This window comes from Monodon monoceros, unplaced genomic scaffold, assembly GCF_005190385.1.
Source record: "Monodon monoceros isolate NGI ecotype Baffin Bay Population unplaced genomic scaffold, NGI_Narwhal_1 Super_Scaffold_4, whole genome shotgun sequence".
Taxonomy (NCBI): Eukaryota; Metazoa; Chordata; class Mammalia; order Artiodactyla; family Monodontidae; genus Monodon; species Monodon monoceros.
Genome location: NW_021703781.1, coordinates 71,677,412 through 71,697,706, shown reverse-complemented (window position 1 = coordinate 71,697,706; position 20,295 = coordinate 71,677,412). Strand labels below are relative to the sequence as shown.

Here is a 20,295-nt window from a genome sequence, read left to right as displayed (position 1 = left end):
CCACAACCACCACCTCTACTTGTGAAGATGTCTCCAGTCATTGCTAAATGTCCCCTGGGAGGTTCAGTTGCCCCCATTGAGACCACTGGTATAGACAGTGACGGATGGCCTCATAAAGAGGAATTCAGGTGAAATAAGCCTGACTCAGAGCCCATTAGAGGATCCAAGGAAAGGCACACTCCACTCCTGGCTGACTCCTGGGTACAAATTGAACAGACGATGGCACAGCCGAATGGATAGTTGGGCCACACCCATGACCTGTACCAACCGAGGCACATTGAGTTTTGGCTGCAGGAGTCTACCATGATGCAATTTTGGCTTGCCCCCCCCCCATCCCAAGTATGGCCCTAAACATCACTGATCATAGATTCTCTTGCTTTGCTTTCCCATCAGCCCACAGAGCATTAATATTCTCCCTCTACTGCTCCAAGTTCCTTTCTGTGCCAGCTGGATAGAATGCGTGTGAAGCCCTGTTGCCAGCAGGCCTCGAGTGCACCAGGTGCATCAGAAGTCCAGCATTTCCCCAAAGCCAAGAGCTGTGATCCTTCATCCTTTCATGACACGCCAGCCGCAGCTCGGTAACGAGTAACAAAAGAGCATTTAATAGAGGCCAACCTCACGTCTTAGCTTTTCAAGACAAGATCACTACCTAAAAGCTCTTACTACCTTCCAAGATGAAGCCAAAATCTCTTCAACTCTAAGACCCTTAATCATTTCTCAGGTCCTAAGTGGCTGAATAAAAGTGGAAACCAGGGATTCACGGCTTACAAACAGACCATGTTCCAAAAGCATGTCCACCTCGAAATCAGTGGTTTGGGAAACACACACATCCTTCTTTAGAAATGATGCACTAAGCAACGACAATACCGATTCACATTTGCGCAATACATTTTCATTTACAAAGTACACTCAGATCCATTATTTCATTCAGCCTGTGAAACGGCTCTGGGAAATATTGGGGGATTATTGTTCCCATGTTCAGAAGAAGAAACTACAGTTTACAAGGATAAATGAGAAGCAGTCCGTGAAATGCCATCCAGCCCATAACAGTTCTCATGGGGAAATGCCCTAATCACACGCGCCACAATGATTCTGTTGGAAAATATTCCTAGTTCCAAGGGTGCAATGGTTATGCCCTTGTGCTGTTGGCTCAGCAATCCTCTCCCTGCCCCTCTCTCATTATGTGGTCTCACGTATCCAGAGCTTCATCCAAGTCACTGATAAAAGCAGAGAACAAGGGAGGGCTCCGGGTCCAGCCTGATGGGCCTCGACTGACTGCCCCCATCAGCATGGCCTCAAGACCCCCATCAGTGCTTGATGCCTCCACCTGTCCAGACCATGCATCAGTCTCTCTTTGCCCCTTCACCCGCCAGGCTGAAGCTGGAGGCTCACGACACCCAGAACGTGAGTTCCAGGAGGGTGGAGGGTGGAGCTGAGGCCAGAGAAGGAGCAGAAGGCTTCTGGAGAAGGTGGGGCAAAGGCACCTCCAACTAGGAGTTCCCCTCACCTCTAGCCTCAACTGCCGCCTCACTACTACTGGAACACCTGGGAAGAGGTGAGAAGGGGGAGGAGGGGAATGGTGCCTGCCGACAGTAGGAAGACGGGAAAGGAAGAGCAGGTGGAGGCCACAGACCAATCGCAGAAGAGGCCACTCGTCCAGGGAAGCTGGATTAGGTGCATTTAATTCAGTGCGTTTGCTGAAAGCTGACACAGTGGAGCTCTCCATGGTAATTCTCAGATGTCATCAGAATTAACAAACTGGCTTGTTAACAATGCAGATTCCTGGCCGCCACTCCAGACCCACCCCCAAGAATCCAGCTCCTAGCTCAGAGCGGCCTGGTCCAGGTGATCTGAGGATCGGCCTTTGGGAAACACAGCCCTAGGCCCTGCGCTCCCCGAGGCCACACATCCTGTGGACAACGCCTCTGTCTCTGCTCCCTTTCTTGCAGTGGCAGATGCTACTGTGGTCCAGTCAAGCTGAGAGCTGCAGCCGATCTGCAGAGGGGCGTGGCATGGTTTAGTTTTATTCCAGGAACAAGCCCCTCACTTGTTCTGTGTTATTTTGACTTTGCACAGATACCCCAGGACTGATACACACAGGTAAGCCTCACTCAGCCTTGCAGTGGCTGCTGGCATCCATCCCTGGCCTGGACATGGTGACAGATATGTCCTTGTGGGATGGATCTGAGATGTGAAAGGAGCCAACAACCACCTGCCATCAAGTCTGAGATGGAGGCAAGGGGTCCAGCAGGGAAGTCCATCTGAGTCTGTGACTGAGCGCCTGCCATCCTAGCAGGACCTGAGGGGTCTACTGGGGCATGAATGAGGGGGAGGAACTCCGATTCTGTCCCCAGCAAGGACAGTATGAAGGCCAGAACTCACCTGAACAGGTGCATTTTCTTTAAAACTGTGTCTGCTCTGTCATTTCAGCCTACTCTGGTTTCTCACAGTGGGCACTTACCTCTCCCCAGTAGGTGTATGTCTCCCCGCTTCCCTGCAGGAGACAGGCAGACGGCCCAAGGACTGGGCGGGCCCCAGGCAGGAACTCACCTTGCCAGTGATGTTTGTAGTCGCACATGCGGGACAGGGCGATCATCATGGCGCAGTACAAGGGCAGGATGGCAGCACAGAGCCGCCAGCTCTTCCCCCGCCCACTCTCGGTGAAGCAGTGCAGCTTGCCAGCCAAGTAAAACGTCGTGAAGCCAAGTCCTGAGAAGGCAACTGCCGAAGAGAAACAGCAGGTGTTACTCTAGCAGGTGGGAAGCAGCAGGGACACAGGGCACCCTGAGCATTGTCTGCCATCTTGCACACTACCAGGGCCAAGGCCATGTTGGCACCAGGCACCATCTAGGCAATCTGTGCTCTTGCTAGAACCACGCTGGTATGAGAATGAGAATAGGTCAACAATGAGAATGACCTTCCAGGCTCGCATGTGATCAAAATCTATTCTATTTCATTCATTCATTCATTAAACAATGACTTAATGGGTGCCTACTGTGTGCCAGACAGGCACTGATCAAGGTGGGGGGGAATAAAAAGATGCCTCAGAGTCTATATCTGGCCTCAAGGGGCTCACGGTCTGAATGAAGGAGAGGGCCACGCTAATAGAGAGTTTTAATACAATGTGTTGATTTCTACAAGAAAAAAGAGTGCATGCAAAACAAATGACTGTGATGACAGCATAGCTTTGAAGGGAGAGGGAAAGTAAGGAATTTTTGGCTTGGTGGCACTCAGTAAAGCTGGAACAGCAAGTGCGGTGGAGAAGTGAGTTTGACAGAGAAACCAATGATGACAAATTCCTTATTTTCTCTTACAGATTATGGTTATTAATTTTTAGAATTGCAAAGACAACTCATAGCTGTGCTGAATCCATTGTCAAAAGTGTGGAGTCGGGGGTAGTATGTGAACCCCAAGCTTTCCATCCAGTCAGGTTTAAACCACAGTTGAACTCAGTGAGTAAGGTGGGTCTTCTGTGGGCTTAGAACAACGGTCCTCAACCCCGGCTACACACGGAGTCACCTTTAAAACCTGGGAAGCTTTCAAAACTACTGGTAGCCAGGTATCATTGTCAGACATTCTGTTTGCACTGGTCTGGAGTGGACCTTAGTGGTGTGCGTGCGTGCGTGCCTGTGTGTGTGTGTGCCGGGGGGGGGGGGACTCCCCAGGTGATTTTTTTTTTTTTAATTTATTAATTAATTAATTATTTTTGGCTGCGTTAGGTCTTTGTTGCTGCACGCGGCTTTCTCTAGTTGCGGCGAGTGGGGGCTACTCTTCACTGCAGTGCGCAGGCTTCTCATTGCAGTGGCTTCTCTTGTTGTGGAGCACGGGCTCTAGGTGCACAGGTTTCAGTAGTTGTGGCATGTGGGCTCAGTAGTTGTGGCGCACGGGCTCAGTTGCTCCGCGGCATGTGGGATCTTCCCGCACCAGGGCTCGAATCCGTGTCCCCTGCATTAGCAGGCTGATTCTTAACCACTGCGCCACCAGGGAAGTCCTCCCCAGGTGAGTCTAATGGCAGCCAGGAGTGAGTTTAGGTGCTTTTGTTGAAGGCAGGGGCTACAGCTCCCACCTTCTCTAGACATCAGCCTATTCAAAACTTTTCTCTTGATGAGAAAAATACTCCTGAGGCCTGAGGAGCAGAGCTCCTAGGTAACCAGACCGCACAGTGATTTGGTAGATTTGGTAGAATGGGTCTAATGTCATAACACCAAGGATTTAAGAGACCGTCTGAAACCTGAGCAGCGGCCTCAGCATCAGTGAGTTTGTCACAAATACAGAATGTCAGACCCACCCCAGGCCTACTGAGTTAGAATCCGTATTTCACCAGATCCACAAGCGAGCTGTGTGTGCCCCAAAGTCTGAGAAGGTCTGGCCTACAGCACATTCATCCTCTTTATACAGCATCTCTGAGAGTCCATCTTCAGGAAATAATACAAAACTATAGAGAAATCTAGAAGATATTCTGCTCAAAGTTATTTATAATTATGGGAAAATGTAAAGATAAAGAACTGGGATATTTCCATTCGATGGATTAAGATGCACCATGGAAATTATTGTGATTATGTAGCACTACAGACAATACTTAGGACACAATGTTAAGAGAAAAAAGCAAGAGCCTAAATTGTAGGTTCAAGATAATCATGGTTATAGTACATAAAAATGAATCACCTGCAACTTTAACAAATTACCTCTGATAATAATGTGTCTTCTTAAACGAGGTTCCCCAAGTATGAACACAAGCTTGTACCAAAGCAGAACTTTTTCAGCAATCAAATTAAACAAGTAACAGAGTATTTTTGTTTTTAAACAGGATATTAAGCCAGGTTTATCTCAGGAATAAAAATGAAGCACTTAAACATTTTTGAATAATGATTTGTACTCAAACAGGAAAGCAGTGCCAACATATATTGAATATTCTGTTTAAAGTAAAACTATGCGCAAAGCTGCATTGCCCAGGCCTGTTCTAGATTGTTTGCTATGATGAAGGGTATTAAATCATTTACAGGGTGTCCAGAGCGGCCCCATTTGGCCATCACCCTCCTAGCAAGTGCAACGGGTTCTTAATTGCCCATCCTCACCCACTTTGCTCTGCTTCTGCTTTTCGTTCACACTCTGCCCTGAGGTAACAGAGTAGGGTAGGGCTGGACACTTGGTTCTGGTGGGTACCGGCCTCATTCTGAGCTCTTACAGGAGGAGTAACGCACTTCGTTCAAATCTGACAGTTTAGCAGTCTACCCACCTAATTACTGCTACTCCATTTATATAAGCGTCTTGAGCATCCATGGATTTTGCTATCTGTGGGGCTCCTGGTACCATTCCCCGAAGGATGCTGAGGGATGACTGTACATTGAATGTGGCGAGCCTAAAAGATCTGCCCTGGGGCTTTGTAGGGTTATGGATGAAAGTTTCCAAGATTTGAATCAGAGAAGAGGCAGCCCTGGGTGTTGCCAAGTTGTCATCTCTTGGGAAAAGAAGTCTCATTAAAAAGAAGGTCAATGAGCGTAGAGGGGATGTTGAGCAGGAATTTGTATGTGTCCCCATAAAAAATGGTTTGGAGACTTTAAGACATATGAGTCCCGGCTCAGCAGCCAACAGCCCTGAGCCTCTGGGCATATTCACAAGATAGACAAGAGAAGGGGCCGCTGAAAACCCTCCAAGGTCAAGTCCTGGGGCAGGTGGTTTGAGGCCAGACCCTCAACTTCCACCCGGTCACCTCCTTGCCCCCAGGAACTCAAATCTGGCCAGTTTTGACAGTGGAGGCTGTGGCTCATTCTTTGGAGAGCAGGTAAAGCATATTCTCTCCTGCTCAGTGGGACCCACGCTGCAGGTCCTCCAAAATGGAGAAGCATCTACTTCTTTGAAAAGGAGGAGGAATTCAAAGACATTTTAAAGGCTGAGTTCAACTGCCTGGATCATGTGGGCAACCAGCAGCAGCCAGTCTCACATCCTACTGGGCCTCCGGGCAGCACTTTTAAAGCAGCACTGTGCACCCTTGTCTAGCTGACATGAGAGACTCAGGTTCCATGCTAAACCTTACGCTTGTCACTTTCTCACTGATATTCCTACAGTTACTGAACCAGCATGATGTCCTTTGGCAAAGGGCTTCTGAGGCACTTCCTTCTGGCCCAGGAGGCACGTCCCAGCTGTGGGCAGCTCAGGTGCTTTGTCAAAATTCCTGCTTTCCCAAATACCAACTGAATAAGAATTAGGCTCTACCAAACCATCCTGAATTCATAGGATCCCAGTTTTTCTGCCACCTCCTCCTGTGAGGCTGGGGGTTTGGGACCAGGATGTAATCTCCCATGAGCCTTCCAGCTCTGAGATCCTGGGACTCACCAAGGCTCAGATTCAAGTTCAACTGGGAGAAAAAGAAAACAGAAAGGTTTTTAAAGAAATTCTTTCCAATTCTAGCCAAACACCACCCTCTTCTCTTCTCAAAGAAACATGCATTTGAGACCCTGAGGGGCTGTAGAAGTTTTTATGCTAGTGAGGGGCAGGTGAGATGACAGTCGTTCCAAGTGACCGTCTTCCCCCTGAAACACGGTCCTTGCTTCCAGCATGATTAGGAAATAAAACTGAGAATTGAGCAAAGATGCAGGCAGAGCACTGGACATTTTGGAAGATCGGGATTATACAACAGGATAAATGCATTCATATTTTGCTAATTATTAACAGAAATATGATTAGAACAGTCCCAAGCCAGTGGTGTGAGAGAAAACTGAGTCTACTTCTTCAGGGGTAGAACAGAGTTTAGCGCACACACACACACAAGCGCTCCTGGTGATGGTGGGAAGAGCATATGCTCCTTCCTTTCAGAGCTTGTAGCAGGTTTTCTTGGCTGGAAGCAGCTGATTGTAAATATTTCTGTGTTGATCTGGCTGTGAAAAGTAAAGATGCTCTTGGAGCCTCTAAACTAGGAAGCAGATGAAAGAGTGTGGCTTCCGCCCCCGCCCCCCCACCCCGTTTCCGGCATTTTCAGTGCTCACTTGGCTGTCATCAATGAAGAGTCAATAAGCAAAGCATCACAGTACCAGTTGCTGGTCCAGGTGGTGATGCCAGGCATGTCGCATTAACAGGTCTATCTGCCTGCGCAGTGATTCTGAAAGGAAATCACTGATTCTTCTCTCCAGCTGCACAGATGAATGGTCACAGGTTTACAACATTCCCTTTGCAAAGAAAGGTCTACTTACTGAGACAGCTTAGGTGAAAGAATGTTGTTTTGCTTTTTCCTCCCCAGTTGACTTTTCAACCAAGTGGAAGAGGTTTGGACCCCAAGGACTGCAAGAAATAAGAAAACCAGCACCAAAGAAAAAAGCTTTAAAAGCAAACGAGATAAGAATCAGGAGGACAGACCCAGCTTTTCGCGTTGTATTTTTCACTTCTGCTAATTATAATGAATTTCCCCAGACAAACTGATAATTCCTGGCACCACAAATGGAATTGTGTTCTAATGCGGTTGTATGAATTTTTCATTATATGATCCTCAAAGAGTTAGTATTTTCTTTTCCAAGATGGAGAAGGGCAATACCAGGTGGTTGAATAACTTTTCATGTTGAAGGGTGTTTTGAGTTTGCCAGTGCATCTCCACAAGACCACCCAAAACCAAGGATGTGGGAACAAGCATGCCTAGTCAGCACTTTGCAGACCCCTGACAAGCAGGAGAGGGCTGTTGGGAGTCAGGGATCCAGGTTCCCACCTTGGCTCTGCCATTAACTGAATGCACGATCTTGGACAAGTTGCTTTCCCTCTCTGGGCTTCAGGTTGCTCTGCAAAATAAGAGGCTGAACCACAAGCGGCCACCACATCACGCCCGGGGGAGCCAGGCAGATGGGGAACATGAGTAAAGTAGTTGGATGTTGAGTCAATTTTTTTTGCAACAGAAAACCCTCCCGGGTTCTATTGCTAGATGCTCAGATCCAGGAAGTACTTCACTTCCAGAAAAAATTAATGCTTCATTTGTGATTATAAATGGCAACTAATACCTGGCCTTGCTGTTGGGAGACATCTGAGAGTAGTGAGGACTGGGGCAAACTGGGGAACACCTGCCTGTTTAAAGGTGCAGCCCCACCTCTGCTCAAGCTGGTGTCTACCACGTGGGCTCAGTGTTCTCAGAAGTTTTGATCTTGTAACAGAAGAAGGAAACCCTGATATTTATGGGAAATGTCTCCATTTTAAATATTAACAACTCATCAAAAATGAATACAGTACAGACCAAATGAACTCATCCACGGGGCAGCAGGGCTGGGGGCTGGGTCTGCAGGCTGCCAACTCGAGAGCTCACCCGCCTTCCGGTGCTAACGGTCCACTGTTTAAATGACCTCCTAAGCTTGCGCTGAGCATCATGCACACCAATCCATCCCTTCTCTTCACACTAGAGCAAAGAAGCACTCGATAAGTTTGGGGTGGTTCTGTTTAAACCAATAACAACAACAAATTAAGTTACACAGGAGATTTGAGGATTGAATAATCCATTCAACCGGAGGGAGTATTGTGCGCTGTTGAAGAAAGCGGGCTTTTCAGGCAAACCGAGCATATGTGGACTCAACTCTGCCACTTTCTCCCATGTGAGCTCATCTCTGGGGGCCTCAGTTTCCTCATTTGCGCAATGGGGTTAGTAGCACTCAACCCACAAAGCCATCTTGAGGATGCGTTCAGGAGGACCTGTGACGTGCTTAGCGTCCTTACTGGGCGCCGGGTGATCGCTCTCCTAACACTGCCGGCTGCCGCAGCTGCCATGCTCCTGCCGTACCCGGCCTGGTTCCGTAAAGTTCCGTCCTCAAGGAAAAGCCTTCACAAGCTCCACTCTTGCAATCTGCAGCTCTTCAGTTACATAACTGCATGCTTGCTCACAGAGAATTCTGGAACCGGGTTCTCAGCCTCTCCCAATTCTGCAGCCCCCGTGGCCCTCAGCAGATGTAAAATGATCTTAGCTGGTCAAATGAACAAACTTAAAGGAGCCAGCGGAGATACTGTTCCCACCCCACTCTGCAGACGCCTGGAGCTCTCAGATGAGAGGGTCAGGCAACCAGCAGGCCATTCTTAGGCTACATGACCCATCATCGCATAGCTTGTTTCTACGATTCCAAGTTTCACTGTGTTGAAACCTATTTTTATGTCCCCGTGGCCCCAAATCCCTTAAGAGGACTAGTTTCTCATTCATAGTTTCAGTTTCATAGTTTCTCAATGCATAGCTCATTCTAGCTAAGATGCCTGTTCTGTTTTCTTTTTTATGACAAGCTATATTCATTAACATTCTAAGTTATTGATTAAGAGATTTCACTTTCAAAAAAGGATGAAAGAAGATTGCTACAAATCTTAGAACGTGGGTCCACAGTGCATCTGTAACCTAACTCATTCAACCGAACAGGAAAGCCAGTTATTATTCCTCATGAAATGACTGACAGAAGATCATTAGCATCTGATGTAGCTACCGAACCAGAGTTATAATTTCGAGGGGCAATTCTGATAATATTACAGAATAGACTCAGTACCCACAGTGGTTTTTCTTTTAAGTCTCTCCTTCCCTCTAATCCAGCAGTAATGCGATCGTTTTGCTCTGATGTAGGAGACAAAAAGTCTGTCTTGGCTGGAATGAAGAGAATTCTCAAAATCCCCGAAATCTTCTGAATTTCACGCCAATGATTCCTCTAAAATTTCTTTTAAAAACAAGAGTTCATTGCAATTGATATAATCCAAGGGTGGGGGGTTAAGTTTATTCATCCCTGCAGTAGAGCTGTCTGTGATTCCAGGCAGGTCAGAGTGGCCAACAGCCTCAGGTAGAATGACTTACTCTGGTACCATCAGCCTTAAGATTTAACAAGAGTTAAATCTTTCAGCTGGTAAGGAGCTGGGACAAAGGAGAATGGGGGGGTCCTAAGCTCCTTGGGGGAGGCAGGCAGAGTTTGAGGCTGTTGAAGCCAACACCACTTGACCGCCTGATCCAGAGGGATGGAGAGAACCATCCTGGCCCACTGAAGGTAGCCAAGAAGACCTAGTGGATACAACCACAGAGATGTAAAATGAATTGAGAACCTACAGTGAGGCAGAGGTGAAGTAGGGACTGAGCACAGGTAAGAAGTGCTCTTGTAGCCCAGCTGGATGGACCCAGGTAGGCGACCTGACCCCATCACCTCCTACCTGTGTGACCTAAGGAGAGGAGCTTAACTCCTGAAGTTCAGCCTTGCCATCTATAAGTCAACAGCTGTCCACAGAGCAATTGAGAGAACCAATGATAGAGTGTCCATGGCACACTGGACAAAGCGCCCGGCACGCCTTAGGCCCTAAGTTAAAATCTGATCTCTTTTCCCTTTCATCTGTTTTTTCTACTTATGCTCTTTCTCAAAACCATGCTACCTCCCCACAGTGCATCTGAGAACATGGAAGAGGAAACAAAACAAATGCACATACAAAGATAACAAGCATGCGAGTTCCACGGGCCAGAATGGCTCCATGACCAAGACACCAAGATGGTGTCTGTGTCTGTTGCCATTATATCCTTCACATCAAGAACAGTGCCAGGCACATCACTGGTGCTCAATAAAGACAAGTGAACGAACAAATTAATGACATGAAGGGTAATATGAAAACTGGACCAGATGATGTGTACTCTTCAGGGCTCTAAGGAAACACAGTGATGAGCATCCCTTTTCTGCCTAACAAACTCCTACTCACCCTGCAAGTCTCTTTAAATGTCACTTCCTCAGAGGCCTTCCCCGGCCCCACCAGCAGGTGTAACAGGCTCTGACTGCCCTCTGCACCTGTCCTTCGTAACACTTAGCACCACTCTTTTCATTTATGTGATTGTCTAGCATCTATCTCCCTTCCACTAGATTCTCAGCTCTGCGAGGGCAGAGGCTGTGTACCCTGTGCCTGCACTCACTAGGTGCTCAATAAATGTACATACTGAATGAATGGCTAAAGACCTGATAATCAGGGGAGGTTTCACAAAGGAAGAAGACAGGGCTGCAGCCAATGGAGGAGAAGGGTTAGAGTCAGGCTTGGAACTTCACTGGCTCAGGATAACGTGAGAGAGGGAGGTGAGCTGGGCCTTCATTGAATTCTTCCTTATCACAGCCCACCCTCCAGACATATGGTGTGTGTGTGTGTGTAACACACACACACACACACACACTCTTCCCTGGGCTCATCCTATGAGGATGACCCCAGAATCCTCCTAGAGCCTTCAGAGCAGGAGTCCCTGTGTTCTCCAGAGACTGACAGCCACCTCCCAGATATCTGGGCTAAATACTGGGGAAAAATTTAAGAAGCTACAGAAAGGGAAGCAACACGAGATTCTAAGGGTCTGAAGGAAGGGCAGGTGGAGTGCTGTTTCAATGAACGAGAAAAGAAGAAAAGTGGAAACTGTTTACCAGGTACCAGGAGTGTTCCATCAGAAGAAGGACAACAAAACCATCAGTCATTGAGAGCCTCCATCTGCCAGACTGTGCTAGGAAGCTTTTATTACCTGGCTTCACTGCATCCCTAGAACAACACAATGATGTAGAAGTTGGGCCTGTTATATGGATGAGAAATGGAGGCTCAGGTCAAATTACCTTCTGAAGGTTAATGCAGTCCTTAAGAAATTGTGAATTATTTCTAAATAGAGAAAAAAAATCACAGATTTTCCTAGCATAGTTGTAGTTATAGCAATGTTAACTGCCTATTTGTTTTATAGCCCCTGTAGGCATGGGACTATCAGAGTCACTGTTGAAGCCTTAGGACCCAGCACACTGCCTGCGAGGAGAAGTCAGCAAAACTCGGTGACTGAATGAATATATAAATGGTAGAGACTATTTATTCTTTCACAAACATAACTTCACTCAATTAAGTACTCTGGCAAAAGGCCAAGGTCCTTGGGGACAGAAAGGCATTATATGGCCATGAAAGGTCATGTCCTCCATTCCCTGTTTCTAGGCAGGGTGATTCTTCAGCCACCTGAGCCAGACGAGATTTCCATCTCGTGATGGAAAGGATCGCTCAGCCTTGTTTAAGGAAGGAGCAATGGGGAAAAGGAGAAGGTACCAAAAAGCTCATAATTAGTCTGAAAGCAAATGTCAGAGGCAGGAAATACAAACAGAGTAAAGCAGACTGTAAATTCCTTGCATAACCCCAGTCTGCATCTCCAAAGAGGATTTTGTTCTGAAAAAGAAAAAAAAAGAACCAACCCAGGCACAATGTGCGAAAAGTGCAGAGGAAGCACGAGTGGTAGGGAAAGAAACTGACTTGAGGAGAGGAAGATGGTGGTCCTTTTGTCAAGCCCCGGAAGCACCAATCCTGGGAAGCAGCAAAGCATCAGCCGGGGAGGATTAAGGGTTTTTAAATGACAGAAGCCACTTTGGCTCCCCGCATCCACCCTACACTGACTGATGAAAAATTCTTATTAGGAATCATAAATATTACTCCTCACCCTAGAGAGAGCTAAGAACAGTCACCAAGATGGGATGTGATTTTGCATACCACAACATCCTAATCTACTGAAGGTCTAAACCCCCAGGGCAACTTATGCTTTTTTTCAGTCTTGATTATATGTCACAATGACCTGAAACATAAATATAAGAGTAAGCCTTCAAAAGGGAGAAATTACCTTTTTCCATAACACTGTTAGCGGAGCTGATAAAAGCATGGGCAGGATTCAGATAAAGATAACACTTTAATGGAAAATAACTTTATTTTACCTCTGACCAACGGCCTTAGCAGAGCATAAATTTGATGGCGAGATTTGAATAGTAAGGTACACATCTGAGAAACAACTAAAAAGGCAGTAGCCATTAATTTGCCCAGTATGCTCATCTGATTAGCCTCTCCATGGGGTTCACGGTCTTCAGGAGAAACCTGGAAGTCTTAATGACTGCTACTGCCTAGCTGTCTTCTAAGGAAGTGGCCTCAACGACATCTGCCTTTTGTGAAATGTTGTATCACCTGCAGTATGATTTCTCAGGGAAAACAACCCTTCTAACTTGCCCCTAGCAGCCTTGATTGGGGATCTCAGCCTGAACAGGAAGGGGATGTGTAAAATAATAGAAAAAATATATATAATATATATTTTGCTCTCTGCCCCTGGTTCCTGGCACGGAGCTCCTAAAATCTGTGTAAACTCCTAAGTGGTAAGAGCACGAGGAGTACCTTTTGTTCTACTGAGCAGAGTCTGGGGGCTCCTGGAGAGGTGCTTGCTGGTCACCAGAAAGACCAAGCCATGATTAGAAGCTTGGAATTTTCATCTCTCATTCTCCAGAGAGGGGAGGGGGACTAGAAACAGTTCATGAATGATCAGACCGACATGATGAAGCCACCACAAAAATCCCAAAAGTAGGGGATTCAGAGAGCTTTCAGGTTGGCGAACATATCCAGGTACCGGGAGGGTGACCCCAACTCCATGGGGACACAATGTCCTATCTCAGGACTCTCCCAGACCTCACCGTATGTATCTTTTTTTCTGGCTGCTCATCGGCATCCTTTATCAAATCCTTTAATGAAATGGTAAATGTCAGTAAGTGTTTCCCTGAGTTCTGTGAGCTGCTCTAGCAAATTAATCAAACCGGAGGAGGGGGTCATGGGAACCTCAGATTTGTAGCTGCTTGATCAGAAACACAAGTGACAACCTGGAGTTGTGACTGGAGCCTGAAACGCGGGCAGTCTGGTGGGACTACGCCCTTCACCTGTGGGATCTGAGGCTCTCTCCAGATAGAGAGTGTTGGAAATGAGTTAAATTGTAGGACGCCCAGCAGAGAATTGCTTGGTGGGGAAAGCCGTGCACATCTGGCATCAGAAGCACCGTGAGTGTGACAGTAGTGTGATGGAAGAGAGAAGAAACACAGGAGGAAGACTGGGGTTTTGACACAGACTGTAAATGGGCTAAGCATTAAGAAGATCTACCAAAAAGTACATCATCTACTTGAAAAAAAAAAAAAAAAAAAGATCTGTACCACCTCCAAGGTAGTTGGCTCAAATGCTGACTACCAGGGCAGCCTGTGATGGGTGCTGACCACACAGCCCAATCAAACCTTCCCAATATTGCATAAATGGAAAAGGGGAAGACAAATGGACTTCACATTTCTGCCCTACGTTAGGCTAGGTCAGTGTTTTGGTTACTGAAGAAAACTGCACCACCAGTCCCAGGACTGAAGCCCCAGGTGACATGGTGGCCGATCAGGTGGCTTCCCAACCTTCCCCCACATCCTTGTTTCTCTGACACCAAACTCCCATCACCAAAGACCAACCAGGCTCATCTCTCACTTACACCCCTAAGGAAACTGATCATAAATAGGACAAGAGCTTCGTTTAGTTGATGTACACAAAGCCTGTCTCCCCCTGTTATTACTTCAAAAGAGATTTGTTTTACGTTCATACGAGAATTGTGGATTTTTTTTTTAAGTTAGAAAGGCCATTTAAATTTTGGAAAGCAAATATATGGCATTTCATCTCCTGTGATGTTGGCAGCAAGGGACTTCGTCCAGAAGCCAGTTGTGGACTCAGAAACTCCGTCAAGGCAGTGTCCAAGCAGCGACTTGCCCCACACAACAAGGTGGAATCCACCCTGGTGGCTTTTAAATCATTTCATCCAGGACAGCACAAATTAGAACAAAAAGAGAACTCTTCTAGGTGTTAGAAGATCTGGGTTCCAGGTCAGGGTGGTGTCCCCCCAGGTGGTCTCATCTATTCACCAAATGGGGACAACATCACCGAACTCTCAAAACACATGGCATTGGTGAAAGTACTTTGTAAACAGAAATTCAAGAAACAAATGGAAGGTGTTAGTAAAGCTGAGGAAACAGGTAACTAGAAATATTGAAGCTGGTCTCGAGCCCAGATCTGACCGCTTCTAAGCCCCAGTTTAATCCTCTTTTCCCATACAGAATTATCCAGAAATTTCCAAACTCAAGACACTATTCCCAGCGATGTGGCAGGCTATATATCCTGATGGAAATAATTAAATGTTGGATGAAATATAAAACAAACAAACAAGCTTTTAAACCTATCACTGAGTTGACATTAAGAGAAGAATTACTGAAAGCAAGGTTTCCCAAAATGAAAGGAAAACAAGGGTCTTAGACACAAGGAAACAGCAAGGCCAGATGGTGCCCTGAGTGTGTCTGTGGAAACCTGCAGACCTTGAGCTTCACTTTGATGTGTCCCTGAGGCACAGGAGTAAAGAAACAAAGTCTCAGGCCTATCCAAGTGCGAAAATATAACAGAAGACCCCTGAATAAACCTTAGGTCCTAAAGGCCTTAGATTAAGTAAGAAAGGAAGCTTGATTTTCAGAAAGAAACAGCAAGGAAATTTGGCTGTCTCCATTTTTCTGCTGTGTGGAGAGATTTCATAAATACAACTCTTGTAGGTTTTTGCTGTCCCATGCATGCTTCTCATATGGTCCCCAAAAAACCTAAAGTGGAGAATTAATTTTGGATGGCCCTGGAGTAGGTAGTGCTCTCTGGAGGAATTCATCTTCAACCCAGATATCAAAATACTCCCCAAAATAAAGTTCTAGGAAAAATTAAAAGCCCAGCATAAGAAAACTCAAAACACAAAAGATTCCAGGGCATATAAAGGAAAAACATATTCACAACAACCTTTATAAGGCACAGAATATAAAGTAATTACTTGCAATATGTTTAAGGAAATTATAGGGAAGCATGAAAATAAGGATGAAGAAGAAGCATTATAAAAATAATGAAGCAGAGTTTTAAAAAGACCAAATAGAATTTCTGTAAATAAAAAATGAGTATTGAATTTAAAATAGGATTAAAAAATAAATAGATTAAATAGTAGGTGAGACAAAGCTGAATAGAGAGTTAGTAAATTGGAAGGTAGGTTCAAAATTCTTCCAGAATGCACTTGAAGAGGAAAAAGAAGAAGGAGGAGAAGGAGAAGGAGGGGAAGGAGGGGGAGGGGAGGGAGAGGGAGAGGAGGATTGAGAGAGAGGTGAAGAATATGAAGAGAGGCTGAGTGACAAGGATAATATGGTGAAAAGGTTGAGAGAGACATAAACTGTCAATTAAGAATTCCATATCTAATAAAGTTATCTTTCAAGAATGAGGTCAAACAAAGAAAATTTAGAAAAATCAAAAACAGAGCATTTACCACAAAAGATATATCAAAAGAAGGAAATTTAAAGGATATATTCTTGGCAGAAAGCGGAAAGGCTGAGATGGAAAAGAGAATGGTATGTATATGGTTAAACTATGCACAGGTTGGTGGTTTCGTTGGGGGAGAGAGAGGAAGAATCAGGCTAGAATTAAACACCAAAGAAAACTACCAGATATATTAGAATGCACTTATCAGAGCTAAAGCATTTAAAGTCTTTATGCTGCTCAGAAGAAGAAAAACAAAAATATTAATTAATTTGAGACTTTGTTAACTACATGTGTTAACCAAGAGGCTTGGTAGAACTTGCAAACAAAAGGAGGAAAATAATGGAATCAGAAGATGAAAATGGTGCAAGAAGGAAGAGGAGACAGTACATAATGAATGATATAAATAAATCCTAATATATGAGTAATAACAGTAACTATAATTGAAAACAACTCCCCAGGTAAAAGTTAAAAAAATATATAGATAAAAAAATAGAGTACAAACAGTTACAGGACAGAAAAAGACACAAGAAGCAAACTTTAACCAATAGAAAGTTGGCCTCTCTCTCTCTCTCTCTCTCTCTCTCTATCTATCTCTCTATATATATATATATATATATATTTTTTTTTTTTTTTTTTTTGCCTGCATTGGGTCTTCGTTGCTGCACGTGGGCTTTTCTCTAGTTGTGGCGAGCAGGGGCTACTCTTCATTGCGGTGCATGGGCTTCTCATCGCGGTGGCTCCTCTTGTTGTGGAGTACGGGCTCTAGGCGTGCAGGCTTCAGTAGTTGTAGCACGTGGGCTCAGTAGCTGTGGCACGTGGGCCCTAGAGTGTGCAGACTTCAGTAGTTGCAGTGTGTGGGCTCAGCAGTTGTGGCATGCAGGCTCGAGGGCACGCGGGCTTCAGTAACTGTGGAGTGCAGGCTCGGTAGTTGTGGCTCGCAGGCTCTAGAGCACAGGCTCAGTAGTTGTGGTGTACGGGCTTAGCTGCTCCGTGGCATGTGGGATCTTCCTGGACCAGGGATTGAACCCTTGTCCCCTGCATTGGCAGGCGGATTCTTAACCACTGTGCCATCAGGGAAGTCTCTGGCCTCAATATTAAAGTCAAATGTTCTTTACTGTAAAAAACAGCACTAGAAATAAAGATAGTCATGGACTTAATTATAAAAGTAGTAGAGAGTATAATAGGAAGTATGACAATTCTAAACTATGTTTACATATCACTTCAAAATATAGGAATCAAAAATGGGCAAAATTACAAAGACCACAGAACTACAACATCTACTCTAACAGTGGAAAATTTTAGTGTGCATTTAAATAAATTAAGCATAAATTAATATGAATACTTTAATGGTATAAACTAAGCATTAATTAATCATAAACAGAAAATTTAGAGAGGATATGTAAAATTTGAACAGCACAATTTACAAGCTTAGTCCAATGGACATATATACAACTTTATTTCCAGCAGTTTAAAAATTTACATTCTTTTTAACCACTATGGAATACTTATGAAAACTGACCATATGCCAAGCCACAAAGCTAGCCCCAAGATCAAAAGATTGATAATTTTTGCAGATCACATTATCTGACCACAATGTAATTAAACTATAAATCATTTTTAAAATATAACAAGAAAAAAATCATGTTTAGGGTTGTTTTTTTTTTTTAAAAAGCTCTTCTAAACAACTTATGAGTCACAGAAGAAAAATCAAAACTAGAAAATCTTCAAAAGTAAATTTAATGAAAACAATATTCATTAAAACTTATAGAATGTAGCTAAAGAAACATTTATAGGAAAATTTATAGCACAAATTGCTTAACTTAGAAAAAGAAGACAGACTAGCATTATTAAGCAATGCATTTAAGTTAACTTAATAAATTCACAAAAGAACAGAATACATTTAAAGTTGATGGAGGGAAATAATAAAGATAACAGCAGAAATAACGAAAAATAAAACAAACACGTGGTAAAGAGGCTCATAGCAAAAGTTGGCTCATTGAAAAGACTAATAGGTTAACCTCTGGCAAGATTAGCCTGAAAAAAATTTAGGGGAGAGAGAGAGACAGTACATGTAAGTAATACAGAGATGAATAATGCAGATACAAATTGAAAACAAATGATATTATGAAATACTTTGTCAATACATTTGGAAGTTTATGTGAAAGAATAAAGTTCTAAAAATAAATAGAAATTACCAAAAATTTCTCAAGAAAATAATTTTAAAACACAAGAATTCTATAACCTTAAGCAAACTGATTCAGTATTTTAAACTCTACGACCAAATATTTTATGGGCGTATCTGCCAGACACCCCAAAAGAAAATAAATCATCTTACACAGACTCTTTATAGAGAATTAAAAATGAGGGAACGCTCGTTTTAATGAAGCCTGTTAACGGTGCTGTTCAAGTCTTATATATTTTCCCATTTATGTTTGATTTGTTAGTCACTGAAGTGAATATTTCAAGCTTCCAACCATTTTGGGGAATTCTGTAAGTCTTGTACTTCTTTTTTGTACTTCTGTCTGGTTTGATAACAGTGACTAGCACTAGGTAAAAAGGGGAATACATCTTAGTCAAAGTGGGTTAATTATAGAAATTAACACTGGTTTAATATTTTTAAAGTTAATCACCACATTAACACATTAAAGGGAAAAATACCAACTTGTCGGATGCACAAAACTCAAAATTCATTCTTAGCAAACTAGGAATAAAAGGACCTTGATAAAGAATGTCTACCAAAAAAAAGTCATACTTAATGGTAAAACGTTTAAAGCATTCCCTTTGTATCAGTAATAAGACATGGATGCTTGCTATCCCCACTTCCAGAACCTTTTACAGGGAGGTCCTAGGTAATGAAGTGATAAGAAAACTAAATAAAAAGCTTAAGAATTGGAAAGGAAAAAAATAAACATTTGTAGGTAATATGGTTTTCTTTGTAGAAAACCCAAAATCATCTATGAATAAGTAATGAGAATTACTAGGAAAGTTTAGTAAAATTCTGCACCAAAAAAATCAATATACCAAAGTCAACTGTATTTCTGGACACTATAAAAAAATCGGATAGAAAAAGTAATTTAAAAAATAAATAAATAAATAAAATTAACAATACCAATAAGAATATAAAGTACCTAAGAATTAATGTAATAAATAATGGGCAAGTTCTTTAAAGGGAGAAGTATAAAATGACTAAAAGATATTATGACCTAAATAGACAAAAATACCATGCACTTAGATAGGAAGATATCATTTCTCCCCGAAGTAAACCTTAGACTCAATAAAGCAACAATCAAAGTCTCAATAAGGATTTTCATGGAACTTGATCAGCTGATTCTGAAACACCTACAGAAGAGCAAAGGGCTGAGAAGAGTCAAAATACTACTGAAAAAGAACAAAGTTGGAGAGGGCAGACAATCCTTTAGTTCTAGTTATAGAAAAACTGTATTCCCTTACACCCTTGAAATTAGGTGTGGTCGTGTGACTAGCTCTGCCAATGAAACATGAGGAGAACAGACCTCCTGGGAGGAAGCGTCAAGGGCTGACTCTTCACTCTCTCTTCTCCCCTTTGGAAGCACAGGGCGATATGGCAATGGAGCTTCTGTCTGTCTGGGCCCCGAGTGACTACAATTACACACGTAACATAAGCAAGAAACAACCCTTTTTGGTTTAAGCCACTGAGATTTATATTCAAAGATAGCCCACCTATCCTCGCTAACAAGGAGATTTTCCCTACTAAATTTCAAGTCTTTATAAAGCTATAAGGATAAAAACACTGCAGCACTGGTACAGAAATAAGCAAACTGACCCCATGGATCAGAAGAGAGAGAGCCAAGTAAAAGACCCATCCTGTGTGGACACAAGGTGCGGTAGATGTTGTGTTATAGATCAATAAATAGTGCTGGGAAAGATGGGTATCCACAGGAAAAATAAAATTGGACCAGTACTGGGCACTATTCACCATCAACAATTCCAGATGGATTACAGACCTAAAAGAGACAACAAAACTGAAAAGCAATTAGAAGATAACACAGTCTTAGGCTTGGGAAACATGTCTCAAAAGCCACAAAAAGTACTAACTATAAAGGAAAGAACTGATGAAACTGACTACACTTAATACGGAAAACTTGTTTCTTCCAAATACACAATAAATCCTGGACTGGATATTGGTTTGACCACAGCTGTAAAGGATATTGGTGGTCAATGGGGGAAATCTGATGGTTTGCATATGCC

The 20,295-nt window shown here is 43.7% G+C and overlaps 1 protein-coding gene across 5 annotated transcripts in view; it reads right to left on the bottom strand.

The window, feature by feature from the left end:
- The window catches only part of PLPP4 (phospholipid phosphatase 4), a 117,026-nt gene that overhangs the window by 9,986 nt on the left and 86,745 nt on the right, over window positions 1-20,295 (bottom strand). For all 5 annotated transcript variants that reach the window (XM_029245630.1, XM_029245632.1, XM_029245634.1 and 2 more), the window contains one exon: window positions 2,551-2,721. In XM_029245630.1, coding sequence (XP_029101463.1) covers window positions 2,551-2,721 — 171 coding nt within the window. The remainder of the gene's footprint in view (window positions 1-2,550; window positions 2,722-20,295) is intronic.